General features: G+C 28.0%; 3 protein-coding genes, 1 long non-coding RNA gene and 1 other non-coding gene across 6 annotated transcripts; 2 read left to right on the top strand and 3 right to left on the bottom strand.

The window, feature by feature from the left end:
• The first annotated feature begins 85 nt into the window (after positions 1-85).
• On the top strand, positions 86-7,743 carry LOC123267739. Its single transcript, XM_044732559.1, has 3 exons — positions 86-248; positions 456-623; positions 7,419-7,743. The coding sequence occupies exons 1-3, from the start codon at positions 185-187 to the stop codon at positions 7,622-7,624; spliced, it is 438 nt and encodes a 145-aa protein (XP_044588494.1). The 5' UTR covers positions 86-184; the 3' UTR covers positions 7,625-7,743.
• Positions 1,796-1,868, bottom strand: Trnai-uau. Its single transcript has one exon. It is a non-coding gene; the product is annotated as a tRNA-Ile (tRNA).
• On the bottom strand, positions 7,549-17,637 carry LOC123267737. 2 transcript variants are annotated; one of them, XM_044732557.1, is made up of 5 exons: positions 17,422-17,633; positions 9,386-9,503; positions 8,967-9,203; positions 7,745-8,087; positions 7,549-7,672 (listed from the first exon to the last, which is right to left on the bottom strand). In XM_044732557.1, exons 1-4 carry the CDS (start codon positions 17,428-17,430, stop codon positions 7,882-7,884), a joined length of 570 nt encoding a protein of 189 aa, XP_044588492.1. In that variant the 5' UTR covers positions 17,431-17,633; the 3' UTR covers positions 7,549-7,672; positions 7,745-7,881. The 2 variants fall into 2 exon arrangements, with proteins under 2 accessions (XP_044588492.1, XP_044588493.1); XM_044732558.1 differs by lacking the exon at positions 7,549-7,672 and having other exon boundaries at positions 7,875-8,087; positions 8,967-9,164; positions 17,422-17,637.
• Positions 8,019-9,267, top strand: LOC123267742. Its single transcript, XR_006510112.1, has 2 exons — positions 8,019-8,103; positions 9,048-9,267. It is a non-coding gene; the product is annotated as an uncharacterized LOC123267742 (long non-coding RNA).
• Positions 13,016-14,414, bottom strand: LOC123267736. Its single transcript, XM_044732556.1, has 2 exons — positions 14,273-14,414; positions 13,016-13,780 (listed from the first exon to the last, which is right to left on the bottom strand). Exons 1-2 carry the CDS (start codon positions 14,321-14,323, stop codon positions 13,031-13,033), a joined length of 801 nt encoding a protein of 266 aa, XP_044588491.1. The 5' UTR covers positions 14,324-14,414; the 3' UTR covers positions 13,016-13,030.
• Positions 17,638-20,898: the final 3,261 nt, after the last annotated feature.

Raw genomic sequence — 20,898 nt, 5'->3', positions numbered from 1 at the left:
AAAACATTAGCCGTTTCTGGTTCTGAAGATATTCAGTCGGTCTTCCAACGTGGCTGTGTACTGAATAAGACAGCTTGATTTTTTTACTATCCTGTCGATTAAATTATCGGCATTTAAATAAAATAATTTTATACAGTTTGAATTTCTGATAAAATTTATTTTTTAGTTCTATTTTTGAGAAGTTATGATAAACAAGTGGATCGTCTGTTTTCTAGCGATTACTATCCTAGGATTAAAAACTGTCGACGGTGAGTTGAGCTTGGAATTCGGATATTTACTTTCACTCATCCGATGAGTTCAATGACAACTCGTTCTAGTTTGAAGTAAATTAAAATAAGATTTTTTATTTTTTTTTTGAAAATTAATTTATTATTTATGAAGTAAAAATAAGTTTGTAGAATTGAAATTTTATTTTATTTATATATAAGTTTTTAGTTATTCGAATAACCTTTCAGGAAAGCTACGGAGATGTGTCAACTGCAGGTCGAGAGGAGACCTCGGCTCGTGTAAGGATCCTTTCACGTTGAACGTCACACTTATTGAAAAGGAACATGGAGTTGAAGCTATTCCTTGCGCTTCTGGCTGGTGCGGAAAAATTATTGAGTCTCCTAATTTAAACAATGGTACGCTTTTAGAATTATTTATCAAACAAGTTGGATGAAAATTTTAATCTAATAAATTAAAAACAAATTTTTAAGCTATTGCATAGCTTCTATCGCGGGCCTTGAGCGTGGGGACCGAATCCAGAAATTCCGTAACGAAAAAAACCTAACACCCCCCACTCCGACCGGCTCAGCGGTGATACTTTTTAGTTTTTCCATCTATCGATAAATACCAAAACTTTTAATGACTTTTTGAAATATCACGCTTGTCTCTTTAGTTCAACAACCCGCCTTTAGGTGGCATTGGTTGTATTGGAAAACTACCGTAATCAGCTCTTTGTGAGAAAGTATATAGGTGTATAGGTATTTATCATCTATGTACAACAGTGAATATCTGTACTCGTATAATTTGTGTACAAAGTGTTTTAAATATGAATAAACAAAGTGCATTCATTAATGAAGAAAGTCACGAAAAAATAGTGAAAGAAAATGAGTTAGTACTCTATATACATTCATTTTATTATTATTATCACAAATGCAGTATTATTTTTTGTTTTGTTAATTTATATATAATACTGCTATAAAGATAACCAAAATTTTTGATATTAAAATAAGCGATATTAAAAGTAGCCCTCTTTTATACACACACACACACACACATACACACGCGCGCGCGCGCGCGCGCACACACACACACACACACATATAGTTCAAATTCTCAATTTAGATTCTCAATATGTATGTATATATTTATATGTGTAAATTAATTCTTCATTATGTATATAACAGAAACCATTAAACCAAGCACGTGTACTATTTAGTACCTTCGTTTTTTTTTTGAACAATATTAACTTCTCATTTATTTAATAGAAGAAAAAAACTTGTTTTCTTATCGGTCACCACGCTCAAAAAGTGTAACTTGAATTAATATCAAAGAAAAAAAAAACAAAGGAAAAAAATACTGCATAACTAAAATAAATAAATAATTACAATTACATAAGTTGATAAAAAACGCTATGCAATAGCTTTACCGCGGCAGTCCCCGAGTGCCACACGTCTTTTTTTTTAAGTTGCAATTTATACAGTCAAAATTTTTATTTATTAATTTTTTTTTTAATTTTAAATTTAAATATCATTTATTTGAGAACAAAAAAAATAATTAAACTATTTTTATAATTAAAAAAAAAAAATATTGCCTCAGGTGAGGATCGAACTCATGACCTTAAGATTATAAGACTTACGCGCTGCCTACTGCGCTACTGATACTTTAGGGCGGCGGCAAATTTAAATTTTATTTTATAGGGACCGAGCTCGAATTATAGAGGCAGCGCTACAGCCGAAAGCCACGCGCCCTGGTGTTAAATTTACAGAAAAAACGGGCAAAAATATTGCAATTGTTAATGTAATAATAATGAAAAATAGGAAAAAATAATTAATTACAGTTTTTAACGGGTAGCATCCGATCGCATTCAAAGCAGAAACGATTGAAATTGTTTAATAAATTTGAACCTGGGTATTTATGGAATGTAGTTGAAGAAAAAAATTTAAATATCTCACAAAACATGAGCGCTAGGTTATGTCCTAATCTAGTTGCGCTTCTATCGAGGTTATTTGATTACCATTTTTTGACCGCCAACCACAACCAGTCAGAGAAAATCATTAAAATTTCAGTGGTTTATTTTTTTTACTCTTTCAGTCCACTGTAATTATATACTCTAAAGTATAACTAAATTATATTGATAAAAATACTGCCAAAAATCTATCCATTTATTCAGGTAGTACTTCCACGAAAAGCACATTTCAAAAAACTTATGGAATTTTTTTTATCCAAAGATAAATATATTAATAATTCACCACCAAAATTTCAGATCAATTCACCGCACCGTTTTTAAATAATTAATTTTCGAAATTGCATCTTTTACACGTAGAGGTTGTAAACAACAGTTGTAAGCAAATTGACGGAAATCTACGGCCGCAACTTGAATACAAGTTAACAATCAAACTTGTAGTTAAATTTCCTTTCAACTTTACTACAATTTGACGGAAATACTTGTACAGCAAGTTTTGACGTCTATTTGCAGAGTAAGTTATAGGTAACCAATAGGTAATCGCTCGCTTTGCCAACTCTTTCCGTCAAGTTTGCTTCAAATTGCGGATGTAGATTGACAGTAAGTTATAGGTAAGGTGGCTATCAGAGTACTAACTTTACCATCTCTCTATACCTCTACGTGTAAAAGATGAAATTTCGAAAATTAATTACTCAAAAACGGTGCGGTGAATTCATCTGAAATTTTGGTGGTGAATTATTAATATATTTATTTTTCGATAAAAAAAAATTCCATAAGTTTCTTGAAATATGCTTTTCGTGGAGGTACTACCTTAAGATAAAAATTAATAAAAAGTGAAACTCATGTTAAAATTCAAAATTTTTGCCCTTAATTTGTACATTTAAGTCGCCAGTTGGCGTGACAGTCTAGAGGCTCGGTCCCTATAGTATATTATGTAACTAGGGATGAAACAAAACGATTTCAGACCAGAGTGAAATTGCCTGCCGGAGCGAAGCGAAATTGCCTGCCGGAGCGGAGCGAAATTGCCTGGCATCACTCGGTCTGAAATCGTTTTGTTTCATCCCGCGTCAAACATTATATTTTTCATATAAGTTGCATTAAAAATACTAGTTCCCAAGCGGCACACTGGCAACTTAATAACATCAAAAAATTATCTAAAAAAAGTTAGATGCCAACAATCTTCACTTTCAAAAAGTTGACAAATTTTCTACCGAAATGTATCCTTAATGTCCTTACAAGAAGTTTTTTCAAGAAGTAACAAATTGATAACATATTTACGTTAAAAAAATGTTAACTAAAAATGATAACAAAATATAATCTTTAAAATAACAAAAGGGTCACTTTTAGAAAACAAAATGTTATTTTTTTGTTGTGAAAATGAATAAATTTTTGTTAATATTATAGTTGAAAAATGATAACTTTCAGTTATAGAAAAGTTACCCTATAGATGAGTATTAGTTAACGTTATTATTGAGGGATACTGTATATACGTTAAAAAATTTATGATACGAATATGAACAAATTGTACTGCAAAATTTGTATTAGACATAAATACTTATAGATCATTTTTTTTATATTTCGTGTTACAAAATTTTTAACACAAAAACATAAAAAAATGAACCGTAAATATTTATATTTAATACAAATTGCACAGTACGATTTGTTCATATGCATACCATAAATTTTTCACCCGTATTCAATCAGTTATAATACTGTTACAAATGAATACTAATAAAATTTTACAAGAGATTTAAAATTTTTAATGAACATAAAAAGTACATAACTTTAATATTTACAAATCTGAATTTTTTTATCTTAATGTAATGACTATTAAATTTTTTAATTCAAAGTAAAGAAAACAAGCCTTAACTTTATAATTATTTTATATTCATTCTAAAAAAATTATGTTTTTTAAAACATTTCTTTGCTCACAATAATGTATTGCAATTTTTTCATTATAATTGTAAAAAGAAGAGTCTAAAATTATATTTTTTTTTTTTTGTACTTTAGACCACTATTCAAACATATCACAATTTTAAATATTATTATAATTAGGAAAAAAAAATTTACTAAAATTATTAGTATTAAAATCTCCGGTATTAAAATGATAAATACTCAAATCTTTGTCGACTCTTTAGGGTGTTCGGGTTCTTTAATTTTCTGCTCAGCCTTTAAACGATCACTTCCTCCCTGAAGAGACTCTTTAATACGATCTTGTACTTTATCCTTAGTTTCTCCGTACTTTGCCACCAAAAACTCTGTTAAAATAATTAACGAAGTTAAACAATTAAAATCATTTTAACACTGCGCAATACAGTTTTAAGAAGAAAAATTAAGTAAATAAAAATATCAGTATATATTTATATTTACTTGCCTTTGCCGATGTTATTTTCACTTAATCTTCGCCAATTAATTAAAAAAATCTGCATCCAGACTTAGAAATTCACTGAATATACTGAGTATAATTGATGTAGTCGGGGCATTAGCTAAACTTGTAAGAGACTGCACGCATTCTTGTATACGATTTATGGAACAAAAGATTTTACTTGTTAACGAAGATATAACTAAATGTTTACAAACAGAAAAATGTCAACAAATTGTTAGTTTAAAGTTGGCTCAATTTCATGACCAGTTGCGCATGTGGTGCGAAATTTAACGGACAAGTAATGGTTTACTGATTGAAAGTTAACCTTTAGTCATTTTTATGGATGCTCGAAAAGTTATCCAAAAAATGTTAACTATTATCATCTTTTAGAGTAACATTATTTCTAACTTATTGCTGACTATTTAAGCATTCTAGATTATTAACAATATCTCGCCACCTGTAAGATGACATAATAGAGTTAACTTTTCAAGTTGTTCATTTTGTTTGTTTTATATTAACTTTTGTAATTTACTTATTAAAGTTAACTGAAATTGTTATCTTATAAATACCAAAAAGTTACTTGTGCCGCTTGGGTTTCAATGTCTAGAGACAACCAGAACTAAATATTTTCAGACAAATGGTGAAATTACCGTTTTATTATAAAACTTATTAAGAAAATTAAAAACTACAATTCAAGGAATTAATGGTTTATTTTTTTTTAAACATTATTCGTAAATTGAATAATTTTCTTTTGTCATTCTTATTTATGCTTAGAAGCAGAATTATAATATGTCAGTATAGTTAACGATTAGAGTGACTAAATCCGAACAAAAACAGTTTCACTGTAAAAAAGTCGCGCCAAGTCCACGTTCATAAGACTATTAGGAACAAAAAAATTTTTTTTTTCTTTACAAAAAGATACAAAATAAAAAAATAAAAAAATCCAAGTAACCGATATGATTGTTTATGATTTTCGGAAATTAAAAAAAATTTTATTGTAAATTTAAAAATAAAAAAAAAAATTTAGAACGTATTTAGTGTGCGTGGTTGCAAAATATTTTACTTTTAATGAAATTCGTAAAATCTATTTACTAGGACTTTAAAAAAATTGAAATACACAATGACGCACACCAAGTACGTTCTAAAATTTTTTTTTTAATTTTTAAATTTACAATAAAATTTTTTTTAATTTCCGAAAATCATAAACAATCATATCGGTTACTTGGATTTTTTTATTTTTTTATTATTATTATTTATTAATTATTATTTAGAGTGGGTTTTAACTGCTATGGTCATATCGCCGACTTTAACTGTTGGGAGTGGTACGTTGGGGTCTTTTTGGGTTGTGTAAATCTTAACCTACGCGGCAAGGGCCGAATATCAACCAAGTTGGTTTCTAAGACCAGCTTGGGATTCGAACCTACGCCTGGCCGGTAAGTTAGTCCGAGTTTTCTATAGGCCATGCGCCTTAGACGACTCGGCTAACGTCGCCGGTTTTTTTATTTTTTTATTTTGTATCTTTTTGTAAAGAAAAAAAAAATTTTTTTTTCCTAATAGTCTTATGAACGTGGACTTGGCACGACTTTTTTACAGTGAAACTGTTTTTGTTCGGATTTTAGTATTTTTTGTAATTATAATGAAAATTTACAATTGATAACAACTTAAATCTCGTGTTGACTGCATTTTTTACTGCAAACTATCCCCTTGAAGCTACAGTTTATGTAGATGTAATTCCATTATAGATGCAAGCTATGAATCACTTATTTTTACTGTAGTTGCGTGTCTATAGGAAGGATAACTACACATTTTTATTTTATCTAGTCTGTGGCGCTGATATTCCCCATCGAAAAAAAGTCAGGATCGAAATTTCTGGGCTTACTATAGTTTGTGCTGATAAAATTTAATAATTTTAACAGGCGAGACCATCTTTTTCTCGCTTTGCTCTCACGGAGTTCAACGGAACTATCTCTGTCGCACTCCCAACAGCAGAGCAATTGCAGTTTCGATTGGTTTCATGAAACGAATAAAATTTTTGAAAAAAACGCTTTGTGGTGAAATAGTTTATTAAATTATCTATTATCTCTAAAAAGGTTTTTTCAAAATTTCCATTCGTTTCGCTAAGCCGATTGAAACTGCAATTACTGGTCTCGGCTGTTAAGTGAATTAAGTGTTATAATTGATTATAATTAATTAATATCAGTAAAATAAAGTATAAATTACTTTTATAATATATCATTTTAGAAAAAGGAGAACCATATAATTAAATAAAATTTCGCAACCTCGAAATACCGTTCTGCTTACAGTAAACACAGTCGGTAGTCTGGCGCTCCGTTTACAACGGGATTTTTGAACGGAACTTGGCGCCAGATTCTACCGAATCTGTGGATTCGTTTGGCTCAACAAGCATTGAAACTTGCATTTTCAATGCAGGTTATATGAAAATTACTTTTAATAAATATAAAATTATTAATAATTTTTTTTAATCATTAAAATTATAAATATAAAAAATAAAAACTAAATTTTTTCAGACAAAAAAATTGTAAGTTTTAAATTCTAATTAATTTATAGTAACTCAAGAATTTTGCTATTTGTTTTGATATATCAAGCTATAAAATTTGTAATTAAATATTTCAACTTTCATTTAAGAATTACAACCTTGAATTTTGCTTTGAAAACAAATTACGTCATATGTTTTAATTATAACTTCTAAAAAATAATTCTAATTTTCATTTATTAAATTTCAATGCCAAGAAATGTAAGTAGAAGGTCAAAATTAAAATTATTTAAATACTAAAAAAATTTACATCATACATATAATAATGTTAAAAAATAAAAAATGAATAATTTTATTTAAAAATTAAAAATAAAACTATTTTTTTCCAGAGTACGGTACAGCAACACAAAGAATGTGTTTACAAAGAGGACCTAGCGACAATGAAGAAAGATGTGCGTTCACTTTGAAAAATTTTAAAAAAGTTTTCATGTGCTTTTGTAGCGGGGATTTATGCAATAGCAGCGCGTCGACAACCCCCAAATTTATCTTCATTGTTGGTCTTCTTCTATTGCAAGTGTCGCGGCGATTGGTGTAGCGAAGAGTGAAGAAATGCTTCATGTCAAGTATATAACACCTAAAAAGACTGTTATGAAAGCTGTATTGTGTAAATATCGAAGAAATATAAGTACAAATAAATTTTGAATTTTTAACCAACCTCTAAGAATTGAAATATGTAATTGTAGAGTATGTAGACTAAATGTAAGTAATGTGGGATATAATATGTATGAATAATGGAATCTAATCGTTAATCTAGCAAAGTCTAGATTGATCAATACGTTCTTAAATCTTATATCAAAGGCTAGGATTGTAGAAAGGTGATTGAGGCCTGATGCTACTCAGTACGTTATCCTGAAGGCCATTTGATCGTCTTTCGTGTTGAAGTCTCAGTAATGATCTCAGATGCGGGATTTCATGGAAAAATAACCCCGTCCGATCATAAAGATGTCTTATTGCTGACGCTGCTGATTCATCTGTCAAAAGTAGTGGATCTGGATACGCTGCAATAATTACATGGTATCTTTATTTATTTTTATTTTTATTTATAATTATTCTTTTTTTTTTCTTTAAGAAGATATTGAAGAAATTATTTATGCGCGGTTAGAAAACTAAAAAAAAAAATTTTTTTTCTTAAAAAATTAACTGATTTTTTATTTAGAATTATTCTTTCTTTTTTTTTAGAAGATAATATTGAAAAAATTATTTATGCGCGCTTAAAAGACTAAAAAAAAATTTTTTTTCTTAAAAAATTAAGTATTTTTTACATAAATTTCTGGAAAAATATTTCCAAGAAAATTTTGTTTAAATTTAAGATTTAAATTAAAAAAAAAAATTATATTTATTTTAATCCAGAATTTCAAAACTTTTGTCCCCATTATTTTGTACTAAAGTATTGCTACTAAAAAACATAAATATTCATCGGGGCCAAAAATTATAAGCACCGTGATTTTTTTATAAAATGAAAATTAATTTAGCAGATATTTGATAATTTTTTTTACAAATAAATTATGGCAAAAAATTGACATGTAGAAATTAAAAAAATTTTTTTAAATTAGTTTATTTGTTAAATAAAATTAAAAAATTGTCAAGTGACTGCTAAAAATTTTTAAAAGACAGTTTTGAAAAAAATGGCCGCTCCGGGACGGCTTTACAAAAATCAGTATAACTTTTATAATAATTGTCGGATTGGCATAAAATTTCTTTTAAAATGTTCTTGAATTTATATACATTACAAAAATAAAATTAAAATAACTAAAAATTTTTTTTAACTTTAAATTACACATAGTCTCTCAATAATCAAGTGAAGAAATATAAAAAAATTATAAAAATGAATAAATAAATAAATAAATAAATAAATTATAAGTTATAAATATGTGTACCTAGACCATTTGAAAAATCAGGCGTTGAATGAAATTGAGATGAATCCTGAGAACTAATTCCCAAATCATTGACATCGACAGGCTTAATAAAAACTCCATCTGGCCACAAAGCTTCAGGATTTCTTCTGGCAAAAGAAGAAACAGGTGACTTGAAGAACCCTGATGATAATTTATTGGCAAAATCAGCGGACCGTCGGCCTATTGACAAAAATGATTTCTGTGCAATAGTATTGTGACCTAAAAATAATTAGTCTTATTATTATTAGCGACCGTCGAATAAAATTAATGATTCAATATACTATTTACGGAATAACACAATTTAATTTAATTAAATAAAATATAATGAGGCGGAATGAATGAAGAATAAAATGAATGAAGAAATAATGAAAAGTACTGAGTAATAATAATTGATTTATTACCGTCAGTAGTTAGTTGATGCTCGTAAATATGGGGAGGCGAAATAAATTTAACATGAACGCTTGCCAAAGGCGCTGCTGAAGAGCCTGTGATGAGCGTCAGTAGTCCGAGAATTTTCAACTGAAAAACAATAAATTACATCTTGTTACATAAACTGTTAATAATTAATAGCTGTTTATAATGCTTTATTAGATTAGAATTGAGATGAGTCTTATTGAAGAAACTCAACTATAGATCCTACTGTTGGATTGAAGCAATAGAAAGCATTCTCATGCTCTACAACAACTTTATCTCAATCACGCTTGCGTTGATTATTGCTCACTATCCCGCCGGCTTTTAAGTATGTAATTATCTTGAATCTATTAATCGGATTTAGATATACTTCTCTTTATTATATAAATTCAAGGATTGGATAATCATTAGAGAATCTTTAGTATTTTACTGTGAAAAATTTTTTTTATTACTAGGATCTAGAATTTAACTACTTTAAGAGGGTAAATGCAGTCACAAGCGTAAAAAAAAATTTTTAATCCATACACAGTAAAAAATTTTTCGTCATTGTGTAAAGTGTAAAAATGTTTGTGTAGGATTTAACATTTTAGTGTGTAGAATTTAACATTTTAATATGTTGATTCAACGCAATAGAGTATTGATTCAACACAGATTGTGTAAAAAAAAGTCATCAACACAAATTTTTGTGTTAAATTTGACGAAAAATTTTTTACTGTGTATTATTAAGAGAATTATCAAAATTTTGTGGCCAGTGGCCAGTGTATTTATATGATAAAATGGAATTTTATGATTAAATTTGGCATCGTTGGAAAAGTCTTCACCTGGAGTTGTGCTTTTTCATGGTTTCATATTATTCTCACTAATAGGCAATTTATGATGATAAGTATTTAGGCTGCTTTCGAAAATACTGTATCTCTAGATATATAGAGGATTGAGGATTGAGGATGGTTTTTACTTGTATCACTGTAGAGTGTTTTACAAGGGAGGGTGGGGAATTATTGTCTCTCCACTTTTTTCTCCGCAATATAGTCTCTCAACCCCGTCATTATAACTCTCAACCACTTTTTCGTCCCCACCCCCCTGCATTTCGGGATTTTTTTCTTTCATGCCCGTCACACATGTGCTGCGACTGTGGCCGACTTACGCGTTAAAATCAGTACCTGCATTTGCATTACGGTCTTAAATAGTATGGAGGTACTTCTATAATGACATTTTACCTCCATAACTTTATGGGAAAACCACAGAAAACCCGACCGGTACAGAGGCTGGCAATGAAACGCACATATTCTTAGTTTATAATCATTGAAAAATATTGGTGCGCGCCGGAATCGAACCCCGGTCCCACTCTTTCGAAATGCAGGTACCGAGCCGATTAGGCTATTGCCAACCTTATCTCTAGATATATAATTAAAGAATGACCTTGTATCTTGTGAACTATTGAAATTTTTAAAGATATAAGCTCACCCCGACATTACACTCATCGAGACCTTTCATTTGAGTACCCACATCAATTTTTCATATATATATATATATATATGTATATATATATATATATATATATATATATATATATATATATATATATATATATATATATATATATATATATATATATATGAAAAATATATCAAAATGCATGCAGGTACTCAAATGAAAGCTCTTGATGAGTGTAACATCGGGAGGAGCTTACATCTTTAAAAAAGGCCATTCGGTAGCCGAAATGGAAGTAGATTTCTCAAATAAAAATAAAATTGTTTTTTATAAAATAAAATTAATGATAATATGTCATATAATTTCTTAATTAAAAAAAAATTAATTTTAAACTATTTAGAACTAATTTTGTTCAAAATAAACATTTGCTGGTTTTAGTACAATAATAGTGTGAATTCAGTAAGTAAAATTCTAATATCAACTTATTGAAAATGTTTCTAATTAATATTAAATTACAGCCATTAAACTAAACAAAACGACTGCAAGAGTAAAATTTCATTGAAAGGGACCCAGAATAGATATTTTTTGGTCTAAAAATATATGTAAACATGTAAATTAATGCTTATTTTCTGAGCTTTTAGATGCATTTTACAGAATTCAAATATGTCGACGCGTTCAAAAGTTAGGGTTGCAGTCAACTAGTCAGATTGACAACATTCCGAATTAATAAATTTCTAGAACTCAGAAAGTAAATATAAAATATAATTTAAAATAATTAATTTTACAAATTTTAAAATTTCGAAAAATATAAACTTGAATAATGAAAAAACTAAAATTATATTAATAGAATCTTTCAAAGTCACAAAGTCTCAATAAATTAAAAAACATAACAACGAAAATTTTTACGCCAAAATGAATGAACAGACGAACATTCATTTAGCCGAAAAATGTAAATATATAGTTATTTGGATGAGTAATTTTCGGCCGAATCATTATTTGTATGGATAAGTATTCGGATGAATATACGTCGGAACGAACTTTTTTCGAAATTAAATCAATTTTAACTCTTGAGGAATATAAGATTTATGTTTACCTATATTCGATAGCTCGGTATTTTATAATTTGCAAAATTGTTTTTCGGCTGGTATTCTATTTAAGTTAATGTATTTTGTAAACTTTGAATGTAGCGGAATTTTTAATTTTCTAAAGTTTTGATAATTCGGAATGCTGTCGATCTGACTGGTTGACCGCAACCCAAAAGTTATTTGAAGGAAAAGCGGTAAAAATATGGAATTTTTGAATTTTCAAAATTTTCAAACGATGTAATTTCTAAACTAATCAAACGATTTGGCTCAAATTTGAACTCGACCTTCATAATCGTTCATAGAATAAGTATGTTGAGTTTCATTGAAATCCCTAAAGAATTGTAGACGCTATCGTGCTGACAAGCCCCGCGTTATATCGTATATATGTTTATATATATACATACATATATAAACTTTTGAACTATATGTATTTTCTGACTCAGCTCGTCGAGCAAAGTCGAAATATAGCAAAAATTTTCAAAAGTTGCGTCATCAGAACAAATGCAATAGTTAGATTTTTCTGAAATCTACTAAAAATATCAATAGTTAAGAAATAACCTTGTATCTTGTCAACTACTGACATTTTTAAAGATATAAGCTCATCCCGACATTATACTCATCGAGACCTTTCATTTCAGTACCCACATCAATTTTTCATATATTTATATATATTCTATATATGTATATATGAAAAATATATCAAAATGCATGTGGGTACTCAAATGAAAGCTCTTTATGAGTGTAACATTGGGATGAGCTTATATCTTTAAAAACATCAATAGTTAAGAATGTACAGTGCAATTTAACAAAAGTCATTATTTAATAAAGCAAAAAAAAAATTTTTAATTTAAGAAAAAATATTAACAAGATTTTTATTTTGTAAAAAGTAAATTTTATTGCGCTCAAAGCGGTACAAATTTTTTAACAATCAGATCTTAAAATTTTATTGGTAAAATTAAACTTTAATTTATAAAAGCCTAATATTTTATTGCTTTAAAATTATATAAAAAATTTAGACCTAAAAAAAATTAAAAATAATTTATTTTAAGTCCCAATTTTTGATGAAAATTTTTTTAGATGGTCGAGAAGAAATAATTACAATTTTATTAAGTACTTAGACTAGTGAAACTCAAAACTAGTTTCATTGACTTTTGACGCATCTTCTGTTAAATTAGCGAGCAATGTCGGCAAGTTCAAAGAATTTATCATATTATTGACCAGATCATCAATTTCTGAACTGTTAAACTCAGTTTCATTGTTGTCTGATTCGTCGACGATCAAATTGAACAACAAAGTCGTTAAATTTGTAGCATTCATTGCTTCCATAACCATATTTTCAATTTCTAAACTGTTGAAGTCAGTTTCGTTGCTTTCTGATTCGTTGACGGTCAAATTAGCAAAGGACATCGGCAAGGTTGTAACATTAAAAAAATTGTCAAGCAAGTCGACAATTTTTGAATCATTTAACACAGTTTTGTTGCTCATTAAGTCGGTGACATTCAAAGTTGTGACGAAAGTCGGTAATTTTGTAGAATTGACTAACTTTTCGAAAAAGTCGAGTTTTAAAGAGTCAATTAAAGTTTCATTGCCTTCTAAATCGTTAGCGATTGAAGTTACTGGGAAAACTGGAAATTTGACGGCATTCGTTACTGAAGAAATAAATTCTTCAACTTCTGTGTCATTGAAGGTGACGTCAGTGAAGTTTGATCCGTTGTTTGCTTCGTTTATTACGAAATAAATTGCGTCAAAAGGAACATTTTCAAAAGTTTCTGTAGAATTTTCTTCCAATTTATTGTCGACCGAAGGCGAGCTTGAGTTGTAGAAGTCTCCGACCATCACTTCTCCATCCGGCAGCGGCACAGCGGAACTCTATTATAGTTTAAACATTTAATTAGTATTATTATTATCATTATCTAATTTTTTAAATTATTTGTAATTTTCCTTATCTTAAAATTTATTTCTATTTTTTTTTTATTAAATAAATTTTGCAATACTTGATAAATTTTTTTTATCTCAATAAATTTAATTAAAAAATTTTTATTGTTTATTTTTTATAATTTTTTATAAAATATACTAAAAATAATTTTTAAGATTCAAAGTAAAAAAAAGAATTTTTTTTTAAATTCAATAGATTTTTACAACTTAAAAATTTTACTTAAACTTCTAAATTATTAAAAAAAAAAAAATTAATATTTTTTCCACTAAAAAATATTTCTTCTTTTTTTAAAAAAATTTAAGCCTTAAAAAAAATTTCTTGGTTCAAGTGAATTTTTTTTGATAAAATAAAATTCTAAATCCTTAAAATAATCTATATAAAATTGACCTGATAGAAAATAATGTAAAAAAAAAAAATAAACTTACTTGTGAAACGAAACTTGCGACGGCAATTAAACACAACAAAAAAGTCTTCATTATAAGAAATTTATTTTTACTAATAAAAGCAAGAGTTTGTTCACAACCTCAATTCAAAATAACAATGAAAAAAAAAAAAAAAATCTCCGACTATATATAGACAAAAACTTGCTCTTATCATGAACCATTAACAAGACCAAGAAGATGACATTAATAATTATCTCAGAAATTTCAAAATCTTCATACACACAAATTACACGTACGACAATTTTATTCCCCCTGACCTGAAATAATTTATTTACTTAAATTCAAACTAAATTGATTTCTCGAAATTTCCTTTACAATCGAAATATCCGGCGGCTAAATTAATTATAATTATAACACAATCGATTTTTAGGTGCGTCATAATTCATAACTGATTGAATTGACGTGTCCAAAAATTGAATTTACAATTAAAATTATTTGTAAAAAGGTCTATTGTTGCTTATAAATTAAAAAATTTAATTCAAACTTTAAATTGGGTTAAATCCTTGATCTAGTTTAGTAATTTGATCTGATAAAAATTTATTATTCAAAGGAGAGAGAAAGTGGTTGAAATAAAAAAAAATCTTGAGTAAATAAAAAGAAAAAAATATGAAAATTAATTTATAAAATTTTTAGCAATTTTAATAATTATTTTTAATAAATAAATTATTGCAAAAAAAATTAGAGAAAAAAATTGACTTGTAGAAATTTAAAAAAAATTTTAAATGTAATTTTTTAAAAATAATTTTAAATTAAAAAAGTAATCTAAAAATCTGAATTTTCACCCGCAAAATACCTGAGATTTATTCTACGCAATAATTGATAGCATTGTTCGGTTTAAAACTATTAAAAGAGATTAAAAAGTACTTGAGTGAGGCTGGTTGAGATCTAAGGCATCAATTCCCTAAATGGAGACTCCAGATACACACACATTTGTCCTCAGATCTTTGAGAGATACTTTTGTTTACTCAGTGTCTTATTTCAATGGATTGCAGAGTTTAGTATTAAGGAGAGGCCTTAAATTCACTTAGCAGAAATAAAGTTGAGTAACTCTGCGATGTATTGTGCTATATTTATTATTATATAAATATATAATATATATCTAAGCGGTTTTTGTGTGCTCGTATGTTATTGAAACTTTAGTTAAGATACCTTTAAAGTTAAGCGCATTATTGCGCATCCACGTTCTGAAGATTAAGAGTTTGTACGGTTATAAAAAATTAAGTTGATTTATAAAAAAAAATTTTGTAAATGTTCTTTTTTTACAAAAGAAGAAATTAAAAATTATTTTAAGTATTAAGAATTAAAAATTCGTCATTTTCTTTTTTTTATATACTTTTTAGTTTTTCTTTTATAAAAAATAAACATTGTCGACCTTTTTTAGGGGAAGAAATAAAAAAGTATTTAAAAAATAGAAAATAATGGTTAAAAATAGAAAATTAAAGGTTGATAATTTTTATTTTTTATAAAAGGAGAAATTAAAAATATTAAGAATTCAAATTTCGTTATTTTCTATTTTTTTAATTTAGTTTTTTAAATACTTTTTTATTTCTTCTCTTAAAAAAGGTCGATAATGTTTATTTTCTATAAAAGAAGAAATAAAAAGTATTTAAATAATAGAAAATAACAAAATTATAATCCTGAATATTTTAAATAATTTTTAATTTCTTCTTTCATAAAAAATTTAAATTATCAACCTTTAAAAAAAAAAAAAAAGTATTTTAAAATATTAAAAATTCAAATTTTTTAAAATACTTTTTCATTTTTTCTTTTAAAAAAAGTCGACAATGTTTATTTTTTATAAAAGGAGAAATAAAAAGTATCTAAGAAATAGAAAATAACAAAATTATAATTCTTAATATTTTAAATAATTTTTTATTTCTTCTTCATAAAAAATTTAAATTGCCAACCTTTAAAAAAAGAAAAAAAGTATTTAAAATATTAAGAATTAAAATTTTTTAAAATAATTTTTTATTTCTTCTTTTAATATATATATTTATATATATATATCGGCAGCTATTCGGCTCAAAACTAGACTTTTTGTCTGTAGCACTGCGTAGAAGTGATATCCGACAAGACTATCTTCGTATACCGCAGGCTAATTGTGTCATGTATGATAATTCATTCTTTATTCATGGCATACGTATCTGGAATGCACTGCCAGCTGAGACTGTGGCTGTAGATAATTTGGTTGAATTTAAAAATGCTTGCTTCAATCACTTTTTTGAACATGACAATTAACAATTGCAATCTTTATTTTGGATCGTATTTAAATATTTTTTCTTGTAGAATTATTATGACTTTAAATTAAGTTATTTGTTTGTATTAAATAATCTATTTGGATTTTATAACATTTGAAATTAAATCTAATCGTAAACCTTTAATTAGTTAAGTAATCTTGTAACCTATGTAAACCAATGTAATCTAAATATTGATGGCTTTGAGGGAGCTCAGGTTCCAGCATCTATATTTATATATATATATATATATATATTTAATTAAAAAGAAATTGGAATTATATTTCAGTGTGATACTTAATAACTTGCACCTAACATAAAGATTAGCTTTCAAACAATCACACTAATTATTTATAATAATATATCAATAATTGTAAAAGAAATTCTATTAATAAGTTTTCTTCATCTTCTTATTCCACAATTTTATTTGATTTAAAAATTGATCTTCAAATTTTTAAAATAATTTTTCTTAGTTCAAAATTCTTTTATCTGTCGATAAAAATGAACTAGGTCTGTAAACATGTCTTATTAAAAACGTAACAGCAATAAAAAATAAAACCCAAGATTGGCTCGTCAATTACAGCATGAAGATATGAAGATATGATGAGTACAGGCCGCCCTTTCTAATATAACTATTATTTATCTGTATACATTCACCGACAAGCCGAAGAACACGACCCGGAACATTCACGTGACTAATTTCACCGTGGGAGAGACATAAAGCGTTTTGAAACTTGTCAATCATCTCAACTCTCGCTTATGAAATAAAACACTTAATTAAATAATTCTAACGAGAACAATTGAGTAGTAAAAATTTTCCACACTAGTCTTCTTTCGTTTCTTGATTAGAAATAAAAATTTACAATATAAAATTGTGGAAAATTTAACTGAACTTACCGTCAGCATGGCGGTGATAAAAATTACCACTTTTTTACGATTTCTTCCGAGAAAAAATTTACTCAAGTTTAAGTTTAAGTGACGAATGCAAAAGACCGACCAAGCGCTAGCTACTGATCCAGTTTAGATGCACTAGAGAATGCTAACTTATGGTTAGCTTGTAAGTATACCTTCTAGGATATACTCTCATATTCCACCTCTACCTGGGTCACGAGATATCCACGGTACATAATAATAACCCATGGGAGAACAAGCAAGGATCATCACGTGAAGAGTGAGGAGTCAGCTCGCCGATGGGAGTATACTTTCATTTTCAAAGACAACTCTATTTTGTAATCTTCGATCTATTTTATAATACGGGATCATTTCGATCATTCATCATTCGTATTGTGTGTGACTTTTTTTTTATAGGATGAAAGATATTGAGTGGACAGTGTTCGATCAATTAGCATAGATCGAACTTGAGAGATTTATTTATTAAAATTTTTTTTAAAGAAGAAATTATTGAAGAGAATTTTTTATTATTTACTTTGATATTGGTGGAAAATTAAATTGATTAGAAAGAAGAAATAATTAACGAGGAAAATTATTTTTAGAGAAGAAATTTTAATTTTTTCAAGAATTTTTCTACATAATTTAAGAAAAAATAGTTATTTTTGATACGTATGCGCAATGGTAGGTATTTTGGTAAGCTTGAAGTGACGTCACGAGGCTGAGATTATGAATGCATTCTCAACAAAACCGAGTACGTTGTTATCGGTCTAGCCAAGCGAGACCAGATAAAACGTACGAGATTTTTTTGAGAATGTATTTATAATCTCAGACGAGTATCATCACTTCAAGTTTATTACCAAAATACCAACCTTTGCGGATTTGTATCGAACAAAATTTTTTGTAAAAGCAACGGCGAAACTCGGATTTGAGAGGATGCAAATAAAATGTTATTCATTTATGAACTGTCACACGTAAATAAATCCGAACAAAAACAGTTTCACTGTAAAAAAATCACGCCAAGTCCACGTTCATAAGACTATAAAGAAAAAAAAATTTTATTTCTTTACAAAAAGATATAAAATAAAAAATTAAAAAATCCAAGTAACCGATATGGTTGTATATGATTTTCGGAAATTAAAAAAAAATTTTGTTGTAAATTTAAAAATTAAAAGAAACAATTTTGGAACGTATTTAGTGTGCGTGGTTACGAAAAATTTCACTTTTTATGAAATTCCTAAAATCTATCTACTAGGACTTTTAAAAAAAATTGAAGTACACCATGACGCACACCAAGTACGTTCCAAAGTTGTTTTTTTTAATTTTTAAATTTACAACCAAATTTTTTTTAATTTCCGAAAATCATATACAACCATATCGGTTAATTGGATTTTTTAATTTTTTATTTTATATCTTTTTGTAAAGAAATAAAATTTTTTTTTCTTTATAGTCTTATGAACGTGGACTTGGCGTGATTTTTTTTACAGTGAAACTGTTTTTGTTCGGATTTCAGTATTTTTTGTAATTATAATAAAAATTGACAAATTTAATTTAATACATTTCCGGTGGCAAACTATCCCCTTTAAGCTATAGTTCATGTAAAAGTTATTCTTGCGCCGCCTGGCGTGTGTAATTGCAAGCTGTCAAATATCTTTTTTTCACTGTAGTTTCTCATCTATTATAAGATTAGCATGCATCCTTATATTATTTAGTCTCTGGCCGTCCGCTTTTTACATAAGAAAAAAGTTAAAATCTAAAAATCTGGGTCGCTATAGTTTGTGCTGATTATTTTTAATAATTTTAAATAGAAATTATAAAGATAATTGATAATAATCAAGTAATACGCGTAATAAAAAGCATGAACTACTATTATAAAATATCATTTAAAAAAAAAAATCAAAATAAATTTGAAAAAAAATTTGTAACCTCAAAAAACCGTTCTGCTTACGGTCTATACACACTCGGTAGTCTGGCTTGAGAACGGAACTTGGCGCCAGACTCTATCGAGTCTTTTGATGACACAATGATCTAAAATATAGTAAAATTGTTTACAAGAATCGACTTGTCGCCAAGATTTTTTTTTTCGATTCATACTCTCCCTGGTGGATGATTGTAAAAATAAACGAAACTAAATATCCTATAGTACTTTTTAGCATCCATGCGGGAATGTAGAGACAGATAGAGAAAGAGATGTCACTTATCCTTACGTGTGCGTGAAAAGTAGACTCAACAGTTTCTTCCCATCGATCTGGAAACAGTCTTATGTGTTGCCTTTGCCAAAAACTCGGAGTCCAACTGTGTTTTCAGACTACAGGCCAATATCAATAACTTGTACATTGTCAAAAGCGCTAGAAAGATGTGTCCATGATCAAATTATTAATTATTTAACTGTCAATGGAATTATTGATGATTACCAAACTGGCTTTCGGGAAGGTCTGGATACACAAGATGCTGTTTTGAGGTTATGTGATGATATTAGATTAGGCATTGATAACACAATGATTACTATTGCTGTATTTTTCGACTTCAGTAAATCGTTTGACTCTGTTGTGCATAAGATTTTAATATTTAAATTAAAGGCTATAAGTTTTGGAGATCTTGCTATTGATTGGATTGTATCATACTTAAAAGATATGCTGCAAGCAATTAGAATTGATAATTCTGGTATATCAGACTGGAAAGAAATTTCGAGTGGTGTTCCGCAGGGCAGTGTCTTTGGACCACTACTTTATTCCATTTATGTTACAGATTTGGGTGTATTACTTAAGCGCTGTAAGCACTTGTTTTATGCTGATGATTTGGTTGTCTATTTAACATGTAAACCTTGTGATATAGAAAGCTCTGTAAGAATTCTGAATGAGGAAATTGCTATAACTCTGAAGTGGTGTATTATAAACGGTCTTAAACTAAATCCTAACAAAACAAAGACAGTGATTTTTGGATCAGCACAAAAATTGGCTGATGTTCAATGTGAAGTGATTCCAAATATAGTTGTAAATGATACCATAGTTGACTATTGTAAATCAGTAAAGTATCTTGGAGTCATACTTCAAGACACTCTAACTTGGTCCTTACAAATTACTGAGGTTTGCAAAAGTAGCATGAGAGTACTTGCACAGTTAAAGATGAATGGAGATGTTTTTTCATTGCCTGTTAGGAAAAGATTGGTCACTACTCTAATTTATCCTATTTTTGATTATTGCGCGGCTATTTATACTGATATTACAGGTCAACAACAGACTAGACTTCAGAGAAAATTAAATGCTTGTGTACGATACATTTTTAAAATATCAAAGTATGAACATGTTACTCAATATTATACTGAGCTTCGTTGGCTGACACTTAGTTCTAGGCGTAAATTGCACGACTCATGATGCGAAGCATCAGAGAGTGCTTTACGATCGAAAAATTTTTTTCGCCTCATTTTGGCGGCTATTTTTATTATTATAGCCTTGTTAGTTCACAGAATCAAGATATTTTACATAC

This window comes from Cotesia glomerata, linkage group LG6, assembly GCF_020080835.1.
Source record: "Cotesia glomerata isolate CgM1 linkage group LG6, MPM_Cglom_v2.3, whole genome shotgun sequence".
Classification (NCBI taxonomy): Eukaryota; Metazoa; Arthropoda; class Insecta; order Hymenoptera; family Braconidae; genus Cotesia; species Cotesia glomerata.
Note: the sequence above shows the minus strand (reverse complement) of the source record. Positions and strands in the feature narration are given on the sequence as shown.